This window comes from Chelonoidis abingdonii, chromosome 4, assembly GCF_003597395.2.
Source record: "Chelonoidis abingdonii isolate Lonesome George chromosome 4, CheloAbing_2.0, whole genome shotgun sequence".
Taxonomy (NCBI): domain Eukaryota; kingdom Metazoa; phylum Chordata; order Testudines; family Testudinidae; genus Chelonoidis; species Chelonoidis abingdonii.
Window position 1 is genome coordinate 109280410 of NC_133772.1, and position 21557 is coordinate 109301966.

Sequence of the window (21557 nt, forward strand, 5' to 3'; positions counted from 1 at the left end):
GTTTTATGGTCTTTATAACATACATTGTTGTTTGTTTTTTAAACGTCCCTTTCCTTTCATTTGAGACGGCTTGTGTGTATGTGTCATCTTTTGGCTGAAATGTGTACTCACTTGATGGAGGTGTCAGCCTGAAATAAAACAGCTAGTCTTAAGATTTACTGAAGAAAGTTAGTTTATTTCTCTGAGACATGGCACAAAAGACTGGTAATGGATCCCTGTGTATAAAAGTCCAGTTCCTGTCAACCTTAGTTACACTTATCTTTCCTTCTGCTTTTACAGAAAGCAAGGGGAGCTGCCAGATGAGGCAAGTTTAGAAATCAAGAAATAATTAGTAATGGCAAAACTTCCATTGACTTAAATGGAGAAAGATTGAATCTTAAACACTGGCGCTGAAAGAAACACTTGCTAATGCTGAAATTTAGGTTAGAACACTGACTTTGTTCTTTTTAAATGGTTATTAAAGAGCTAAATATATTCAATGGCATTTTGGAGATTTAATTGCTTTGTCATTTGTGTATTAACATCAGAGAACTGTTTGGGCACAAGTGTGCTTGGTATGTAGTATTGCTTGGTATTTCTGTGTGTTAAGCCAAAGGTTAGCCCTTCAAGAGGTTTTCTCATAGGTATGATGTAGAAACTTCCTCCTATCTTCAATCCCAATCCATCATTCCACTGTGATACATCAGCCCGCAAAAGGCAGTGGTGAGACATAAATCCCTTGGCCAACTGTTACATTTCATTCTGCCATTCATTAGTGTCCATAGTGACAGTAAACCCTCTCTGTAGATCTATAGGCCAAGTGTACTAAAGTGTGAAAAGGTGTCTGATCAGGGCTGTTAAAATGACTGGAAAGCTGTGGTACACCTGGTTCTGGGTTGAAGTTAAATGGCAAAGTTGACTTTAGTGTGTTACTGGGTCCAGAAATTATATCAATAGATGACCTGTGGTCAGTAAAGGAGTGGGCAAGTGTGCCCGAATTATAAACTTAGTACATGGCAGTTGTCTGTAGACCTGTCTGTGTGCACATTTTACTCATATTCTGTTTCCTAGCTGAGAGCTACATATCAAGCTTTTGCTAACGTTTCAGTGTTTCTGAGTTTGTGCATAATAATGTTCACATAGCAATGTTATTTTGGCAGGTCCCATACCAACGTGGCAGTGGTTCGTTGGGCACGTATTGCATAACAATGCCCTCCTTTTGTCACAAGAGAGTATGGAACTGTATGGAAAATAAGGCATATTGCTATTTCAAAGGGAATACACCCTGTAGTTTTTTCATGGTACTAAATTATACACTGTGTTGGCAACAGATGGTCCCTCCTGGGCACAATTATTATTACAATAGGAGACAGTGTGTCGTCTACTGCCTGGATCAAGGACCACATGGTGTTAATGGGATAGTGTCTGCAGGCTCAAAAGGCACTGGGTCCAGTCATGCTTCAATCCAGGCCGGTGGGGTAGAAGCTTCGAGAGCGGCGGTCCCACAAGCATCGGGACAGGGCCAGATAAGATGTGAACGAGAGCTTGGCCGCACCACTAGAGGGCGACCCAGCCTCCATTGAGCCCTGGGAAAGGCAGCGCGCTACTCCTCTTGCCCCGACCTCCAGCAGGCGTCTGAAGGGGCGGTCTCCGCGGCACGGAAGGTCATGCAGTGCGCATGCGTTGTCTCCCCGACCAGCAGCCGAGGCGGCCCCGGAGTCAGCGGCGTCCTTCAACGCGCCTGCGCCCTGCGATTCCCCGGGGGGCAACGGCAGTCGCGCGAAGATGGAGTCCGCGGTGGAGGAGTTGATGCCCCGGCTCCTGCCTGTGGGGGACTGTGACGTCGCGGAGGATTTCGACCCCACCATGCCCCCGCGGACGCCCTCGGAGTATTTAAAGCGGGTCCAGTACGTGGGGAGGGGTTGGCTGGGGGGTTGTCCCGCTGCCTTCTGGCCCCGTGGGGGAGCCGAGTTGGGGGCTGGGCCGGGCCTCGCGTCCCCTTGGTGAGGTGTAGGGGCTGCTGGGTCGCCTCGCCGGAGCACGCCCGGCCTGGGAGTCCGTTGGGCGCCTCCCCTCTGTGAAGGGGCCGGGGGCGCAGGGAGTTGTGCCCTGAGCCGTGTGGCTCTCGCGCTCCGAGCGAGCTGCGGGGCTGGCACCCGCCCACCTTGGTCCCAGCGTTCAGCCTGGGGGGGGGGCGCCCCAGTCCCTACATTGCATTGTCAACCTGGGTCTCTCTTCCTGGCGACTCCCGCCTGAGTCCGCACTGCATCCTGAACCTGGGTTTGCATTTGCTGGACCTGGATGCAGCCTCAGATCTGATCTCTGGGGATCCAGCATTGAGCTGTGTCCCTGCTGCAAAATGAAGGGCTTGGACCTGAATCACAGCAGTACTCAGGCTCAGAGCAGTGGGTCTTAGAACCTGGTCCTGTGAGCTCACTAATCTCACCATTGAGCCCAGGTCTACAGGGTAGCGTAGAATCATAGGACTGGAAGGGACCTCGAGAGATCATCTAATGAAGTCCAGTCTTCTGCACTTGTGTCAGGACTATATTATCTAAACCAGAGTGGGCAAACATTTTGGCCCGAGGGCCACATCTAGGTGGGGAATTTCTATGCAGGGCCATGAATGCAGGGCTGGGGCAGGGGATTGGAGTGCAGGAGGGAGTGTGGTGTGCAGGAAGGAGCTCAGGGCAGGGGCTGGGGTACAGGAGAGGTGCAGGATGTAGGAGGTTGCGCTGCAGCAGGGGGCTCAGGGTAGGGGGTTGGGGTGCAGGAGGGGTTTGGGGTGCAGGTTCCAGTCCAGCTGGGGCCTACAGCAGAGAGCCCTCTGCCTCCCCCCCCCCCCCATGGGGCCACAGGACCATAGTGTCAGCTGCTTCCAGGATACTAATTCATAAATGAAGAATTGTGCAAGTTTTTTGTATTTGATCAGATACCTCGTCGTGCAAACCCAAACCTGTGACAGTTTCTGGTTCTAAGGGATACAGCTGAGGGATTTCAAATATAGTCTTTTATTTCTATTTGAAGGATTGAAGCAGCACGATGCCCAGATGTTGTTGTGGCACAGATAGACCCTAGAAAGTTGAGAAAGAAACAGACAGTGAATATTTCAGTAAGTATTGTGTATATCTATTTATGTATATATTTTTTTAAAATATTTTTTTAGAAAAACAGAGTAGACAGTTAAATGAGAAGAAAAGGGTTTGGTTTCATTTTAAAATGTTTGTCTATTAAAATATTTGGATGCATGGTGTAAGCATCAAACATGTTGTAGAGTAACTGAATTTTAAAGTAATCTGCAGAAGTAAATGGAATCTAGTCTTGCAGATCCAGATTGTGAATTACTGGATAACTGAAGCCTCATTAAAACTCAACTGATCTAACTTAAAATATTTTGTGTGAATGTTATATCTTCAGAAAAAATAATTGATCATATTTTCTCACTACAAATGCAACTAAAATAATTTTGTATTTAAAGTTTTATAAAACACTGTCATAAAACTTTTCTACAGTTGAAAGATATGAGGCTATCAATGCAGAGTATGTTCTTAGTCTTTTTCTGTTGCTAGTTTCTAAGATTTTTTTTTTTTTTTTTTTTAAATCACCCTAGTCTATCCGTTGTGGTCAGCGAAACAGGATTATACCCTACTGGATGTGTCCTGGGGCTTTGCCCTGTCTCCTTCAAAATGGTTCAAATAATGGAGCTTCTACAATTTCTCTTCTGTAAATTCTGTTCTGATATTTCACATCATAAAATTTTCATTTGCTCAATTTTACTTCATGATTCCGTGCTGAACAACTTGGGACACTTTCCTCTTCCTCTCCCTCAAATTTTTTCTCTTTTCTTGATGGAGTCCTTTTCAAATACATATAGAAAGATACTGTTTTCTCTTCTTATGATAAGCCTTAAAACTGGTTTCCTCTCAATGGAGTTATTAATCTTTCAGTTAACTTTGATGATAGGCATTAGAATCAGGCCCTTTAGAATAGTATTTTGTTTTACTTTCTAGAGGGGACACCATCTATTTAATATTCTAACATAAATGATTTTTAAAATCTAATATTAAACTATTTAGATGCTTATATAGCCTTACTCACCTTATTATTTGAGCACCTCACAATCATTAATAGATTTTATCTTCATAACACCCCAGTGAGATGATGTCCCCATTTTGTAGATGGGGAACTGACGCAGATCAGACTACGATCTTTAAGAGATGGTAGAGGAGAAAGTGTGTCATTTTAGTTTTGACAGGTTTCCCTTTTGTTTCTGTTGATCACACAGCAGGGGAGATAAATGTTTTTGTTTAAGGGCGTGCCTACACTACAAACTAATGTTGACTCAAGTTACGTTGGCGTACAGCCACCAAAATTAGTATGTCATTTGTGTGCCTGCATATGTGGCTCCTTGGTTAGGCAGTGTACATACTCAGCAGGAGTGCCTGAATCAGTGCAGAGTGCTATGCTGCATGCGTACATATCCCACTGTGCAACTTGCCACTTTTGTGTTCGCTGTCTTTTGGGAGGCTTTGGCAGTGCATGATGAGGCTGAAACGAGTCATGCAGGGGTAGCTGAGAGCATGGGGTCAACTTCCCAATTTGCTACTGTCTCCGTCCCATAATGTTATATGTATCCGTAACTTTTGCACCTCTTTTTCAAAATCCCACAAACCCACATGGCCCTCTTCGCTGTCTGCCATCTCTGACAGAACCATGGAGCCTGTTCAGCTCTGCACTATTGTTATGAATGTTGCAAGCACAGAGCTCACAATCCTGGAGTATTTGCAGAGCCTCAGGAAGAACTGAATGAGTGGAGACCATGACGATTCCTTGGAGGACAGATTGCTGTGGAACATAGCAAAAGCCAATTCAAGGTTGTTGGTGGCATTCACAAAGCAGCTCCAGATGGTGGATTGCCACTTCTGGGCCCAAGAAACAAGCACTGATCTGGTGGGGTTGCATCCTATTACAAGTTTGGCGTGACAAGCAGTGGCTGCATAACTTTCAGATCCACAAGGCCGCATTCCTGGATTTCTGCACTGAGCTCACCCCAGGCCTTCAGCACAGGGACACGAAAACAAGAGCAGCACTGACAGGGAGAAGTGAGTGGTGATAGTACTGTGGAAACTGACAATGCCAGATTGCTACCAGTCAGTCTGGAATCAGTATGATTTGGGAAATCCATCGCTGGGACCATTATCATACAAGCGTGCAGAGCCATTCATCACCTTCTGCTAAGAGGACTGTGACTCCTGGAAATGTGCAGGACATAGTGGATGGATTTGCAGCAATGGGATTTCCACCTGTGATGGAGAGCTAGATGGCATGTGTATCCCTATTTTGCCACCAGACCTCTTTGCCACTGAGAATATCTACAGAAATGGCTATTCTTCTGTGGTTATGCAAGCAACATCAGTGTGGGCTGGTCAGGGACAGTGCATGACGCTCGCATCTTTAAGAGCACAGGACTGTTCAGGAAGCTACAAATAAGGACTTTCTTTCCCAACTGGTTGATTACCATTAGGAATGTTGAAATGCCAATAGTGATCCTTGGTGACCCAATCTTCCTTTTACTTCCCCAACTCATGAAGCCGTATGCCGGCCACATGGTCAGCAGCAAGGAATGATTGAGCTACTGGCTCAGGGGATGCCAAATGATGGTTGAATGTGCGTTTGGTCATTTGAAGGGTCACTGGCATTGTTTACTCACAAGATTGAACCTCAGTGAGAAAAATATCCTAGTGGTTATAACTCCTTGCTGTGTCCTGCATAATATATGTGAAGCAAGGGAGGAAAGTTTCCACAAGGGTGGAGGTGGAGCCTGCTGAATTTGAACAGCCAGATACAAGGGGTATTAGAAGAGCTCACCATGGAGGTATACAGCTCACGGAGACTTTGAAAGACCAGTTTAACAGTGAGCCAGATTAGTGTGTGGTGTTGTCCAGGTCCTGCTCTTTTGTAGCCTGGTAGCAATTTTGTGGCAGTTACATATAGGAATACAATGTTGTTTCACCTGTTAATTCTGTTTGTGAATGAGCCTATAATTTGTGTGTCGTTGTGCAGTAACAGGTAATTAGTTGCTTTCAGAACTGCTGAGCACTTGGCAGCATATATTGTGAACTAATGAAGATGAATTATTTTCCAAATATAATTTTATTCTGTAACAAAATTAGTTTAAAAAAGCCCTTGTGCAATTTTAAAACAAATACATACTTAAGTCCTGTTCTCTTAATTTATTATGGAGGGGAAAAAATGTTGATGTTCATTTCAGCTATATATACACCAACTATGGCTTTTACAAGTCAGCATATGAGAAGTTATGATTGTCTTTAATGTCCCTTGGGGTGGAGTCATAGGGGAATGATGCCACATGGAATGTTATATGGGGGATATAGGTGTTCCTGATACTGAGTTCTCAATGGATTGTAGAGGGAGGCAAGCCTGGGATTGTTGAACCTGCAGGTCCACCAGAGCCTGGAACATCTGTTTGCACTGCCTGAAAATCCCTATTATGTCCTAGTACATCTCTCTCTCTCATTCCTTTTTCCTGCTGGGACTCCTGGGCCTTTCCCTTCTCCACTCTTTCCTTCTCCAGGCTGTCCATAGTGTTCATCCTTCATGCCTTGTGCTCACAATACAGTGCAGCACTGGCTTGCAGGTCCCATTGAACATGTCATCCGAATCCTCTTTCTCCTCCTTATCTGGTTCAGGCATTCTGCAGGTGTGTAGGAGGAGATCCTGAAGGCTGTAATGGCAGCTGTTTTAAGACAAAACACACAGGGGTAACATTGTCAGCATATTCATTACAGAAAGCAGACCTTAAGATGCTGAACTCTCTCTCCTAAAGTTTTAAGCACTACGTTCTCACTTCTGCTTGGGATTGCTCGTGGACAGTGTTAGTCACAGCACCAGCCAATGGTGAGGATGGCCCACTAGAGATTGGGGTGATTTTAGCTGATGTCTCACTCCTGAGGGTAACAAAGGCAGAGAGAGGACAGCTGCTGCTGGTATCTTGAAGCAGCCTGGGCCTTTATGATGCTAGTCTGTGTATTGCAGTGGTGCTTGCTGAAGTTATTGCTGAGTGTTGTGGAATGGTGTCCTATGGCGAAGGAATAAGGCAGCCCTCCCTAGAAACTTGTGGCAGAGGCTTGCGGAGTACTTCCATGAAAATTTTCGTGCAGATCTCTCAGGAGGATTCAAGGGACCTCCCTGTGTGTATGTGTGTGTATATATATAAACTGTTCCACATGATCATATTCTCCACATCTCCTCCCCCCCTCTCCCTCCTCCCGCTAACTCGAGGGGAATGATGAAAAACAGAGAGCAACTCTACATCTCTTGGTTGTACATCTCTTCTATCATGAGTAAATGAATGAAAAGTCAAAAGATGTGTCCTGCTACTTTGGGAGTGCCATCCCTGTAATTGAAAATGTATCTACACACTTTCCCAGGGTTGGCTGGACTGCAGTGGAGTCAGAAACAGGTCCTGGCTTGATGTGCAGCTGGATCCCTGGTTGCCTGTCTTATACTCCTCCTCCTCTTCCTTATCCACCACCACCAACTCTTCTTCCTCCTTGCTGTTCACACCAAGAGGTTGTGACTCTGGGTTCTCATAGGTTGTAAAAGGGACAGGTCTGTGGCTTGGCACCAGATCGATTGTTGGTCTCCCTGGCATTCTGGTATGCCTACCACAGCTCCTTGGCTTTCATGCGGCACTGCTGCTGGTCTCTTCTCTTGCATCCCCTGAGCAATGTGCTGGTAGATATTGATGTTTTTATGATTGGTTTGAAACTGTGCCTGCACATCCTATTCTCCACACAGGCCCAAGAGATCCAATATCCCCTGTCTACTCTAGGCGTGAGTGCATCTGGAGTATGTAGCCAGCATTGTCAGCTGGGCAATTGCACTCAACAATGGAAAGGTGCTAAGTGTGCACACCATGCCAGGCAATCAGGAAACGGAATTTCAAAAATTGGCAAGGCTTTAAATGGGAGGAGGGGTTTCTGGTTTATGTGACCCCTGGGCAGTGAAGTTCACAATGGTGACCAGGGTTGTCAGTGTGGGGCAATATAGGACAGCTGCTGGACGACAGTTAGGATTGCTATAAGTAATGCAGTGTCTGCATTCACACTGTTAACCTAAGTACATGGACTGTGGCTCTGGACTGTTTGGGGAGATGGTATTACTGTGTCAGCATAATGCGGTGCTTACATCGGTGTGAGACCAATTTAAGTATAGACATGTGCACAAACTTGGTCAACATAAGCTGCTTTGTGTGGACCTAACTTTGTAATGTAGATCAAACCTAAGTGTTTGTAAAATTAAATTGGGATGTAGTCAGGCAAAATGTAGTACTTGAAACTATTTTAATTCAATTTTTTTAACATACATTACAGTTCAGATTAACTTTTCTTTAACTCGTATCTAGTGGAAATAATAGTGGAATTTCCTGCTTAACATAAGAACGGCCGTACTGGGTCAGACCAAAGGTCCATCTAGCCCAGTATCCTGTCTACCGACAGTGGCCAGTGCCAGGTGCCCCAGAGGGAATGAACCTAACAGGTAATGATCAAGTGATCTGTCTCCTGCCATCCATCTCCACCCTCTGACAAACAGAGTCTAGGAACACCATTCCTTACCCCATCCAGGCTAATAGCCGTTAATGGACTTAACCTCCATGAATTTATCCAGTTCTCTTTTAAACGTTGTTAGGGTACGTCTACACTACAGGATTATTCCGATTTTACATAAACCGGTTTTGTAAAATAGATTGTATAAAGTCGAGTGCACGCGGCCACACAAAGCACAATAATTCGGTGGTGTGCGTCCAAGTACTGAGGCTAGCGTTGATTTCTGGAGCATTGCATTGTGGGTAGCTATCCCTAGCAATCCATATCCCACAGTCTCCCCGCCCATTGGAATGCTGGTTTAGATCCCAGTGCACTGATGGTGCATAGAATAAACAGGTGTTGCGGGCAGTGATCTGGTCAACGTGGATGTCGTACAACATATGACGGCATTCCTCGCCTCCGGTGAAAAGCAACAGCATGACAATCATTTCACTCCCTTTTTTTCCTGGATTGCACTGGCAGACCGCCCTATTGATGCAACCATGGAGCCGTTTTGCCTTTGTCACTGTCACCCTAGGAGTATGTGTACTGGTATGCCGCTGACAGAGGCGGTACTGCAGCGCTAAACAGCAGACATTCATCTTGCCTTTGTCACAGTAGCAGAGATGGTTTACCGAAGTGTCATTCTACTGCTACCGTCTGCTGTGCCATTGAAATTGGTGATGAAGATGACGATAATCAGTTGTTCTGTACCGCCTGCTACTCGTCATGGGTGTCGCTGGCTGACCTTCACTGAGGTAGGGCCGGGGGCACAAGACAAAAAGGGGATGATAGCCGTGGTCATTCCCCTTATATGTTGTCTAAAGAGAGCAGATTGCCTAGGAATGTGGGAGAGTTACTAAGAGCCAGAGAGACAAGCTGCTCCAGCCCGTGTCTAGAGCCCCAGAATCCTGCAACAGGACCCGCATGACACTGACGCAGAAATGATGAGCTGCAATGCATTCTAGGGGTGCCCCTGCAACAACCCCACCCCTTGCTTCCCTCTTCCCACACCCCTCCTGGGCTACCTTGGCAGTGTCCCCCCACTTGTGTGATGAAGTAAATAAAGAAGGCAAGAATAAGAAACACTGACGATTTTGTAGTGAGATAAAATGAGGAGGAGTCATTCCTATTTTTACCGAGAGGTGCCCCCTGGCCAACCCTTACGCTGAGGCCAGCCAGGAGCACTTACGGCTGATGACAAGGATGGCTACCAGTCCCTACTGCACTGACTGTCTGCCACCAGGGAAGGGGAGGGGAGAGGATGCTGCTGTCATTGCCCCAGCACCGTGTCTACCAGCAGCATGCAGTATGACATAGGGTGACATATAAAAGTCCAAGAAACTATTTTTTTTCCCTTTTCTTCTATGGGGGGGGGGGGGTGAAGAAGGGGGGTAAATTGACGAGAATATACCCTGAACCACCCGGACAAATTGTGTTTGACCCTACAGGCACTGGGAGCTCAGCCAAGAATGCAATACTGTTTTTTGGAGACTGCGGGGGACTGTGGCCAGGTCTACACTGCGGAACTGAAAATCGGTTTTAATGGCCGATATAACCGATAAACCGTGTAACTCCGTTCACCCACACACGTCGTCATTAGATCGAGAGTTTGAACGGCTCCTTAAATCGATTTCGGAACTCCTCCCAAAGAGAGGAGTAGCGCTAAATTCGATCGCGATACTCGGATTAGGGTTCGTGTGACGGAAATCGACGTTATTGGCCTCCGGGCGGAATCCAGAGTGCAGTACTGACCGCTCTGGACAGCAATCTGAACTCGGATGACAGCGGCAGTAAACAGGAAAAGCCCGCGAACTTTTGAATACATTTCCTGCTTGCCCAGCGTGGAGCTCTGATCAGCACGGCTGGCGATGCAGTCTGAAATCGAAAAAGAGCTCCAGCATAACGTAGGGAGATACTAGGTCTGATTGCTGTATGGGAGACAAATCTTGTTGTATCCAAGACTCCGTTACAGAAACCGGAAATGCCAAAGCGTTGAAATAAAAAACTCCAGGATACACAGTGCGTGCGTGACAAGCTAATGGGAAGCCCAAAGACTCAAATGGACGCTCATGAGAGGAGGGAGGGGGTACTGAGGACTCCAGCTATCCCACAGTCCACGAGCAGTCTCTGAAAATTATTTGCATTCTTGGCTGAGCTCCCAATGTCTGTAGGTCAACACAGTGTCTGGCGTGGTTCAGGGAACAGCTCCTCAGTTTTTAATCCCCCCCCACCACCACGTGAAAAAAAAGGGATAGATTGCTGTCTATGGCGTTTGCTCAATGCACTCCGCGAAAAAGGCGCCAAAGGGTTGTCTGCTGCCTTCACAAAGGGAGGGGTGAGGCTGTACCCAGCACCACCCGGGGCAGTGTTTTCTGCCCCATCAGGCACTGTGCTCTCAACACGGAAGTGGGAACTATGGGATAGGTGAGGAACAGCTACCCACAGTGCACCGCTCCTGAAATCGATGGTAGCTTTGGACCATGGACGCAAACAATCGATTTCGGGATCCCACTGTGGATGCGCTAAACCGATTTTATTAGATCTGTTTTGTAATATCGGTTTAAGCTAATTCGAAATAATCGTGCAGTGTAGACGTACCCTGTGGGATAGCTGGAGTCCTCAGTCCCCCCTCCCTCCCTTCCTCCATGAGCGTCCATTTGATTCTTTGGCTTTCCGTTACGCTTGTCGTACAGCACTGTGCTGTGAACTCTGTGTCATAGCCTGGAGATTTTTTTCAAATGCTTTGGCATTTCCTCTTCTGTAACGGAGCTCTGATAGAATAGATTTGTCTCTCCATACAGCGATCAGATTCAGTATCTCCCGTACAATCCATGCTGGAGCTCTTTTTGGATTTGGGACTGCATCGCCACCTGTGCTGATCAGAGCTCCACACTGGGCAAACAGGAAATGCAATTCAGAAGTTCACGGGGCTTTTCCTGTGTACCTGGCCAGTGCATCCGAGTTCAGATCGCTTTCCAGAGCGGTCAGAGTGATGCACTGTGGGATACCGCCTGGAGGCCAATACCGTTGATTTGCGGCCACACTAACCCTAATCCGATATGGTAATATCGATTTCAGCGCTACTCCTCTCGTCGGGGAGGAGTACAGAAACTGGTTTAAAGAGCCCTTTATATCGATATAAAGGGCTGCGTTGTCTGGACCGGTGCAGCGTTAAATCGGTTTAACGCTGCTAAAATCGGTATAAACGCGTAGTGTAGACCAGGCCTTTTGTTTGTTTTAAACCTGCTGCCTATTAATTTCATTTGGTGACCCTCTAGTTCTTGTATCATGGGAATAAATAAATAACTTTTCGTTATCTACTTTCTCCACATCACTCTTGATTTTATATACCTCTATCATATCCCCCCTTAGTCTCCTCTTTTCCAAGCTGAAAAGTCCTAGCCTCTTTAATCTCCTTATATGGGACCCATTCCAAACCCCTAATCATTTTAATTGCCCTTTTCTGGTGCCAGTATATCTTTTCTGAGATGAGGAGACCACATCTGTATGCAGTATTCAAGATGTGGGCATACCATCATGCTTGTGTGTCTCTTTCAGTGAATTATTCAGAGCTTGTTTAATGTAATAAAATAGGGATTTGGCTCAATACTGAACTGTAGAAGTAGTGGATTAGTGTGAGTTTTGGGGTTCACTTTTAATCTAGAGATACATCCTATATTATTGCTAAAGTTTCAGCATCGCACCTGCAAGAAGTCATTACAGAGGTTTTTCATTATCCCTCACACTAAAAGGCACTTAACTACATGCATTTAAAAATTTTCATCTCTGCTTCTTAGATTTTTATTACAAATCCATGAGGTTTTATGTGGAGATCTGGAATGGTAATTCGTCTTTTTCTGCACTGATGCCTTATACGGCTGGCAGATGCTCATTCTTAATTGAAGTGATAGATCTGTTTAGGACCCTAAAACAATGTATTTTTGTAGATCAGTCTTTTATTCTGTGCAAATCAGGCTACTTGTCGTGATACGAAGTAAGACAGTATATCTGAGATTTCTGTAAAATTTGCATTTGTTCAAAATAAGCTATTTAAAGCTACACTCAGAAAAAGAAAAATAATGACCATTCTATTTTAGAGAATTTCATCTATCATTATGAGTAAACAATACTTCCCCATTAATAGTAAGAGAGTCTTTCTAGTTTCACATGTACTTTAAGTGGAAATTCTTAGTTTTAGACTTGATTAGTTTAGAGGTCTGTTTGTTGATTATTTGTTATAAAAAGATCCTACCTATGTTTTCTTAGCTTACAGGATGCCATCCTGCCCCTGAGGGATATTCTCCAACTCTCAAATGGCAGCAGCAGCAAGTGTCTCATTTTTCAGCAGTTCGTCAGGTAAAGAATAGAGTGTTCACAAACTAGTGCAGTGTGGATGTGATGGCATCTAATGTGGTGGTGTTTTTTGGGGTGGAAGGATGGACTTTACTGTATTCTGGGGAAAGATAGAATGTAACATTTTGTGGTAGAAAATAGTAAATAAAGTTGATGACTGCTCTGTCTTTGGAAAACTTGTTTGTTTGGGTTCTTTGGTTAAACCTAATTTATCATGACACTACAGCACCAAAGAGGTTCTTGGAGAAAACAGGCAATCATACATTTAGCTGACTGAGAACAAAGTCTTGTAAATGATGATATCTGTGTATTTAAAGGGTCTTGGGCAAAGCTTAGGGGGGTTTTGTAGCTAACAAAAAATATTACAAAGTATAGTATTAACAGGAATGTTTTAATGAACTACTAAGATCAAAATAAAAACATTTGGGTCCCAGTCCAGTAATTGGGCTCATGGACAGTATCTTACACCCACACAGGAATCCACTGACTTCAATAGGATTCCATCTAGGCAGAAAGGTCCATCTGCACAGATCTGATGGTTGTCTTATATTTTCCATACAGTGCTTGCAAGTTGCCCCATTGTTTGAGAACTAAAACGGGAAACTGAATAGCCTTTCACACACACACACACACACCTTCCACAATCCAAGCTGAGTAAAATGCAAAAGGTAAACAAATAGTAAACTAGACTTTTATCACAAAGTTTCAGTACTCTAAGATCTTAAGTGACTTAAAACATATAGCATTCCTATTGCAACATGTTAAAAGCTGACCTTTTTTACCGCTAACAGAATTAGTGTGGAGGGGAAGGAAAAGAATTGGTGTTGGTATCCATGTAAACATGCAAAAGTAGTAGTGAAAAAGAATCAGAAGGCTAGACCTCTATGCTAGCATTATGTTTATATAAAATCTGTCAGGTCTTCTGATTTTTAGCAGAGTTCTGGTCTCATGGTGCCTGCTTAAAAAACAAAACAAAAAACAAAAACTTTGCTGCAATAACAATCACTGGTTGGAAAACATACCTTGAATTCCAAAGGTTTAAACTTTAGTCTCCAGAATACTGTCAAAGCAGGCCATTTTAGTTTTGGACAAACATTACACATCTACTATCAAAGAGGTATTTTGATGCTAGGGAGGTCCTTGACCCATACTGGACTGAGAATCTAAATACATCTAATCTCTTAATCACGGTTGTTTTCTTGTTATACCTAGCGTTTGTGTTGAAACAAGGTTTTGGTTCTCTTCAGCCAGTGTTCCCCTCATTTAGGATACTGCAATACTTGTTGAGGCTTATTTCTAGGGCAAGATTATCAAACACATGATAACTCTGCCAGATCCAGGAGGAGGAGAAAGTTGGCTTATGAAGGTGAAAGCTCCCTGTTTAAAATATCAAAACAGAAGCAAGGGCAGTCTTTCAAGAACTGAAAACTTCTTTTTTTTTTTTTTTTTAAGATTGCTACCTTAAGATTGTTTACCTTAAGTAAACATTTTAAAGGGTTAATAGTGCTAAAATTATGGTTCTAGAGACTGTCAAAGCTATATAAATGAAGGAGTATTTAAAGTAAAATTTTGAGTAGACTAACCAACATATTTTATTCATATTTCCTCTCGCTCTACAGGTTATAAAATAGTAAATTTGAGCTTACAACTTGCAATACGTTGTTATATTAAAAGAAATACATGAATAATTTGATCAATTATTTACCATATTTTTACAGCAACATGCAAACTACTTTTTCTAAAAGAAAAATAACTATTATAATGGTATTGAATTGGTTTTTTTATGGTTATGGAGGCCCAATTAAAGCAATTTAGAGATGAAAAGCTTCTTTGGCTAGAATAAAATTGTTATATTATAAACCATAATCAGGCTGAATTATTTTAATCCTACAGAGTTTGAATAAACACAGAAATCATTGGAAGGCACAACATTTGGACAGCAATGTTACAATGGTGAGTGAATTTTATAACATTTTGTGAACATCTTTCTTTTACTGTTAAATTGTTTTATGCTGACAATCGTGGTGCTTTAGTAATTGTTTTTAACTGCAAATCAGGATTACTAAATTGTTTACAAATAAATAACTTTATGTAATGAAAATACTGAATCATAATATCATAAAAAGTAGCCCACTCTTATTTACCCTTTTCAGCCAAAATCTGAGGATGAAGAAGGCTGGAAACTGTTTTGTCTGGGTGAAAAGTTATATTCAGAAGCAGCTATTGCAGTATCTGGTAATGAAAACCTAGGAATTGATTACGTTAAGGTAGGTTCACTTTCAATAAGAGTACTCAAGCTCCTTCTTAGTTCTTGGCTGTTATGTCTCATTAGCAGCTTCCAGAAACTGTCATGTGTTGGCTCAGTGCAGATCCAATCTGAATACAAAAGAAGCTCTGTGATGAACATCCTGCACACCTCCCTGCTATGTTAAATGGAAACTTGTTGAAGCAGAGAATCTGATTTTATATTTCCATCTGAAAATTATGTATCTACTACTATAAGTTACTCTTAGAATTACTATTAACTGAAACATGTTAGAGACAATGTTTTATTCTGTGTGTTTTCTGCATAGTCTCCATTGTTTGTTGATGGTCAGTTGCAGTTTGTCTCCTGTGCAGACCACTCTCTGGGGAACTCTCATATATGTTATTCCCTAAGCCTTTTAAGAGTGTGCTTGCTTACTAGTAGTGGTAGCAGCAAAGCTGAAGCCATGGAGGTATCAGGCATGGGTGTGTACACAGAGGAAGGAGTTCGGGTGAGCATGTCTGTATACAGAGAGGTAGGTGGACAGGTGTGCTCAGGCATGTTTGTTGTTGCTCTTGGACATGCCCAAAAGGCTCTTACTAAACATCAGAGAGCCAGAAAACACTTATAAAAATTCAGGACTTATTTAAAGAGTCTATGATTCAAACAATAACTTTTTGTTAAAAATTGCAATTTAAAGAAATTCAAGTTGTCCTTTTAAAATCTGTTGCCTCTCCCAGTATTTGGTCACGTTTTAGATGAATAGCTATTTTTACTGCTTATGTTTGCTTTGTTTACTCCTGGGGAATTCTGCGCCACTGCACAATCTGCACAATGCAAAATTTGCACAGAAGTTAATGTTCTGTGTAGAATTCCCTCCCTCCTTCTTCCCTGCCCCTCCCCCCCCCCCCCCCCCCCCGAAATGGGCTACAGAGCTTCTGGCTGCCACTATGGGACCACTGGACAGGCAGAACCCACTCACAAACTGAAGATCTGCTGCAGGGTGGAGGAGGAGCTGGAGGTTCCATGCAGCCTTGCATTTCCCAGCATGTTCTGAAGGAAAGGAGATGCAATGAGGAAACTCCACACAAGCACCAGGACCCAGCATCGTGCTGTTTTCTCCCTCTGGATCCCTGGGCTCTAGGAGAGTAGGCGGGTGCATGCGAATGACTTGGTTGTCGGGGCCCGCCGGCTGGCCTCTGGAGGTATGGGATGTCCTGCAGCTGGCTCTGAGGGGAAAAGGGTTTTGGTAATATCTGGCCCCCCAGCTTCGGCTCTCAGGAGTAGAGAAGGCATGAAACGAACTAGGTTGTCATAGGGTTTCTTTAACTCTTTGCTCAGGGTTGGGGGGGGGGGCGGAATCTGTTTTGTTACAGACATAGTTACTGACATTTTTTTGAAATAATTCGAAAATAATGGAAACTGGTGTGATTATATAGTGTTGTTTTGACAAAATATGCAGAATTTTATAATATGCACAGAATTTTTTATTTTTGGTGTAGAATTCCCCCAGGAGTATTTATTGCTCTTCCCATTATTAATTGTAACTGGTATTTTCAAAATTAGTACTCAGTATGCTCTGAAAACCCATTATAATGAAAAATATGAAGTGGATGTATGTCCTCATGTTCAAACTTGGTTCTAATTTAAATTTTAAAGTACAAGAGTATTTGTTGGGAAGTTTTTCTTTATATATTACAGTTCCACCATGATTTTTCTTTTCAGATTGGTTTTCCCCCTTTTTTAAGTATTGTTAGCAGAATGAATCAGGTAAGTCTATGTTTCTACTTATGAGAATAAAATATTTCTTACCAAAAATGTTTACTTCTTCTATAGTTTTCCTATTAATTCCATGGATATCCCATCTATTGAGGGTCACTATATTAAAGGAAACAGTAATTTATACCATAAAACTCATTTGAGGCATTACTACAACTTGCCACTAGAGTCTTACTTGGTAAAACTAACACATCAAACCTCTACCCTTTCCTCACTGATACTTAGTATTTAAATAGAAATATTTTTTTGTTCGCATGAACTACTTTTTATTGTTGCTGGTACGGAAGACACATTCTCATGCTTGTGGCTTAAATAATAATAAAAAAACCCACCAAACCGATACACTCCACTGCACGTGCTTCTCCTCCTGAAGAGAGGATGAGAGAACAAACGCAACAGATGTGATGTTTAGTCACATTGCTTACTGAACCACTGCTGCTGCTACTACTTCAGTGCTTAACCAAAGGGTCGGCTGTAGCAATTATTCACCATTTGATCCATTCCTGTGTGGCTGCAAGGGCTTGATGGGCAAAAAGTCCGACATCGGAACAGACTTCATGAACCTATGTAATGAGGTGTCTGCCTGTAGGCCACCTCCACCCTCCGTTGATGGAATTTTATCCCAGATGTTACAAGCCCCCTGGAGAACAGCATGTGGAATGTCTTGTGGCATTCTGAACAGTCATAGAAGCCCCTCATACTAATACTACCCCTCATACTATTATGTCCCGTTAGTCATCTCTAAACAGTCTGAATTTTTTCAATGTCTGACATGAGTCTTTCTATATCTCTGATTTTTAGTTTTAAGTATTGTGGTCCACTTTGGGAATCGTTTTCTCTTCTTACTATATATTCAGTCCTTTGCGATATCAGCAACATCTGTCCTGAAACTTCCTTTCTCCTTTGTATCAAATTTCAGACTGAAATAAATGCATCTAGACACACCATAAAGAGTGAAATGACACTTGTTTATATCCAATGAAAAGTGAAGTCATGCTTCTGTTTGCTTTTGATATAGTTCTTTATAATCAAAAATTGGTGCAATGACTGTTATACATAGTCAGTCATTGTTCCTTTTCAGGTGTGTTTTTTTTCCTCTTAAAAGGCAACAGTAACTAGCGTCCTGGAATATCTGATAAACTGGTTTGGAGAGAAAGAGTTTACTCCAGAACTGGTAATTTTAATTTATTCTATCTACCTATAAACTAACTCAGTGAAGAGTTTTATATTTCAAATAAATATCAGGAAACTCAAATTTATTTTCATAACAATGGTAACTTGTCTCCCTTGCCTGTAGGTATGCCCTAGGGAGCACCAACTTTGAAACTTTTTTCCCTAGCTCCTCTCTCTGTCATGACAATATTTATCATTTCCTCTTCTTGCTATATATTAATATTTATTAATGCATGTGTGTTCTTGGACCAGATATTGGTCTTCACTAGCATTCAGTACAGTGGCAATGGATAGCAATGTATGGGACCTTGATGTGTTACCAATTAATTATGGTAAAAATTGATTTGGAAAATACCAGCTGTACTTCTATTTAAATCCACTTAGGGCAGATGGCTTTATGCTTTGTTGGCGTGTCTTGAAAAGCCTTTGTTGCCTGAAGCCCACTCCCTAATTCGGCAGTTGGCAAGACGATGCTCTGAAGTCAGAGTACTAGAGGTAAGTAACAATTTAATAGGGGAAAATTCTCTTACAATTCAGAATAGTGTGGGGAATGACTTTTCAATATTGTTGAGAAATAAAATTTAGTTTGCATTTGTCCAAGTTGTTTGATTTAATAGTATATAGATAGTAGACTCAAGTGAATGAAAAAGCAAAGTATTGAGAATGAACTACTGGATTTTTATGGGAACCCAACAAATTGCATAAGAGTGGCAGTCCTTTTCTGCAGCAGTAGTATTAGACATATAACCTAAGACTTCATATTCCTTTGTTGCAGGAAAACAAGAATGAAGAGAAAGTGTCTGCTCTGAATTTGCTAATCTGTTTAGTTAGCAGGTATTGCAAGCTTCATTTTTATTAAGTAGAATTTAGAGTAATTTATGTACACAGAAAGCACAGATAGCTTAGCTATATGATCAGATTTTAAGGAATATAGGCTACGACTGTTTTTGGAAAGACTTTATATACTGTTGTACACGTTTGCTTAGTTAAAATTATGTACTTTTAAAACTAAGAGAAAACGAAGCATATACTAATTTCCTCAAGGAGACGTGAAGTAAAATTAAAAAAAAAAATACCTCATCTGAAGCATGTGATCAACGATGAACCTTTTGAACAGATCTAAAATTACTTATATGAAGCCAGAAACATTTTGGGAATAAAAACTAGAGGTAAAATATACAGCAAATACACTGTTCCCCCTCACCCCCCCCGATTAAGTAATTGACAACGTCTCATACTAACTTTTGTCCTCAATATATTCAAATTGTGTTTCTCTGATAGGTATTTTGATCAACGTGATCTGGCTGATGAGCCCTCCTGATCCCAGAACTGGGACATTAAATGCCTCACATCACTATAAAACCAACACCAGCATTATTGTTAAACAGCCAGGTGCAATGCAGCTCAAAATGTACCTTCTTAGTAATGAGCTTGAATGGTGTTGAGCAAAAGACTGCTGGTCTCACTGAATAATCCATGACCTGAAAAAGGTCAGCAGCGAAGTGCCTAACCACTCTCTCTATAAGTCTGTTTCTCTGCAAAAACAAGTGGTCTTTAAACAGTAAGCAAATTGAGCTGTTGTAATTACCCAAGGGTAGTTAATCCTGCAAAATTACTTCTGGAGAGTAAGCCCTTTTGTTGAAATTGAATTACTCATGTGAATAAAGATTTGCAAGACTGGGCCCCAAGCTTTTTACAAATGAAAGCTCAAGGCAGTGAGAAACCTCTTTCATGAACCCATCTAAAAATCAGATATTAAATGGTTTTGTAAAACTTTACAATAAAATTTTCAAAACTGCTCAGTTTGTGTGTGTCTTGCTAGAATGTTTCTAAAAATTGCTTCTTGGCATCTATTTTTGCTATTTATAACCTGCAACTTTTCAGAATTGGTGGTCATGTTAGATATACATGGGCACTGGGTTTTTTATGGTCAGTTTAGGTACTGAATGTAAACAGTACTATAAAACTATGTTCCTTATTAGTTAGAGACTCCAATATAATAACTAGCTCAGTATACACTGGAGATAAAACAAGAAAGGATCTGAAAATGTTAGATGCTAGTACAATAAAACTAGTTTATACTAATTTTAGCAGTAAAATAATTACTTAGAGCATAATGACTATTTATTAGCATGAACAATCTTGTACAATTATTTGACCTGACTTTAATGTAATCTAGACAAAAATCTAGACTGTAACCTTAATCCTGTTAATTTTACTGGATTTATAAGAATAGTCAGTCTCATACACTGATCAAGTGTGCTTTTTGTAGATTTAACCACTTCAAGATGAAAGTTTCTCTATGCTCTGTTAGCAGTTATAAAGCAAGAGAGAAACTATCAATATTGGCACTTGTAGTCAAGTCTGGGTATATACAAGAAACTGAAGCTATCCAATTTGTTAAAAATACTTAAAACATTTCAAATAAATGGCACGTTACTGTAATATATAGCATTGTCATTTTCACAATATTTAAATGTAAGAACAAAATTTCTATTCTGTCCAGTTCTCTCTACATCATAGTAGACTTGAACATAGCTTATGTAGTGTAGCCACTAACTGCTGTTAAACAAAGGGACTTTAGATGTTTCAATGCTGAGTGTCACAGCACTTAACTTTTAGGTACCTAGACAACCACAGGGACAATGCTAACAGCCTGAATTAGGTGCTTAGGTTCCTTGTACACTGAATGGGGAGAGATATTAAGCAGCTAATAGTGTGATTCACAGAAGCCAGTATAATAGATGGGGAGTCACCTAAGCTAGGCAATGGGAGATGCTGATGACAGGGATGTGTGCTAAAATCTGCCTCTCTCTGAAATAGGTGCCTAAATCCAGGCTGTGCCTATCTCTGTTTTGCAGTCCATGAAAGGTAACTCAGCAGTGGCCTAGGTGCCTAAGCTATTCCTTGAGAGAATGAGTTAGGTGCCTGCTTCAGCCACACAAAATGGGTGGTACCAGCAATGGTAGTACCCATCTTATAACTTTTAGCTGAGTGGTTAGAGCATTTGCTTGGAATGTGGGAGATCCAAAGAGATAGCACACCCCAAGCACTACAGACCGCCGGGATCTGATTTGGATATGGATAGAGACCTCTTTAATGTTTTTAATGAAGTAAACACTAATGGGAAATGTGTGATAATGGGAGACTTAACTTCCCAGATATAGACTGGAGGACAAGTGCTAGCAAGAATAATAGGGCTCAGATGTTTCTGGATGTGATAGCGGATGGATTTCTAGTCAAAAACCCTAAGTCCCAGATCTATTTTTGTTTTCCTTCATTAGTTTGAACTGATTAGCTCAACGGATCACTCGAACCAGGTGTCCCCTATAGCAATTTTCTTCTCTAGGTCCTCACTGTCACCAAACAAATCACCTAAATCGGTATTCTCCTCTTGTTGGTCTTCATACTTGTGA

The 21557-nt window shown here is 42.1% G+C and overlaps 1 protein-coding gene across 2 annotated transcripts; it reads left to right on the forward strand.

Annotated features, from left to right (window-relative positions):
• The first annotated feature begins 1677 nt into the window (after positions 1–1677).
• On the forward strand, positions 1678–19939 carry GEMIN2 (gem nuclear organelle associated protein 2). 2 transcript variants are annotated; one of them, XM_032801904.2, is made up of 10 exons: positions 1678–1886; positions 3007–3091; positions 12858–12947; positions 14838–14897; positions 15098–15211; positions 16915–16959; positions 18074–18142; positions 18526–18636; positions 18917–18975; positions 19423–19939. In XM_032801904.2, the coding sequence occupies exons 1-10, from the start codon at positions 1765–1767 to the stop codon at positions 19460–19462; spliced, it is 795 nt and encodes a 264-aa protein (XP_032657795.1). In that variant the 5' UTR covers positions 1678–1764; the 3' UTR covers positions 19463–19939. The 2 variants fall into 2 exon arrangements, with proteins under 2 accessions (XP_032657795.1, XP_032657796.1); XM_032801905.2 differs by lacking the exon at positions 12858–12947 and having other exon boundaries at positions 1680–1886.
• Positions 19940–21557: the final 1618 nt, after the last annotated feature.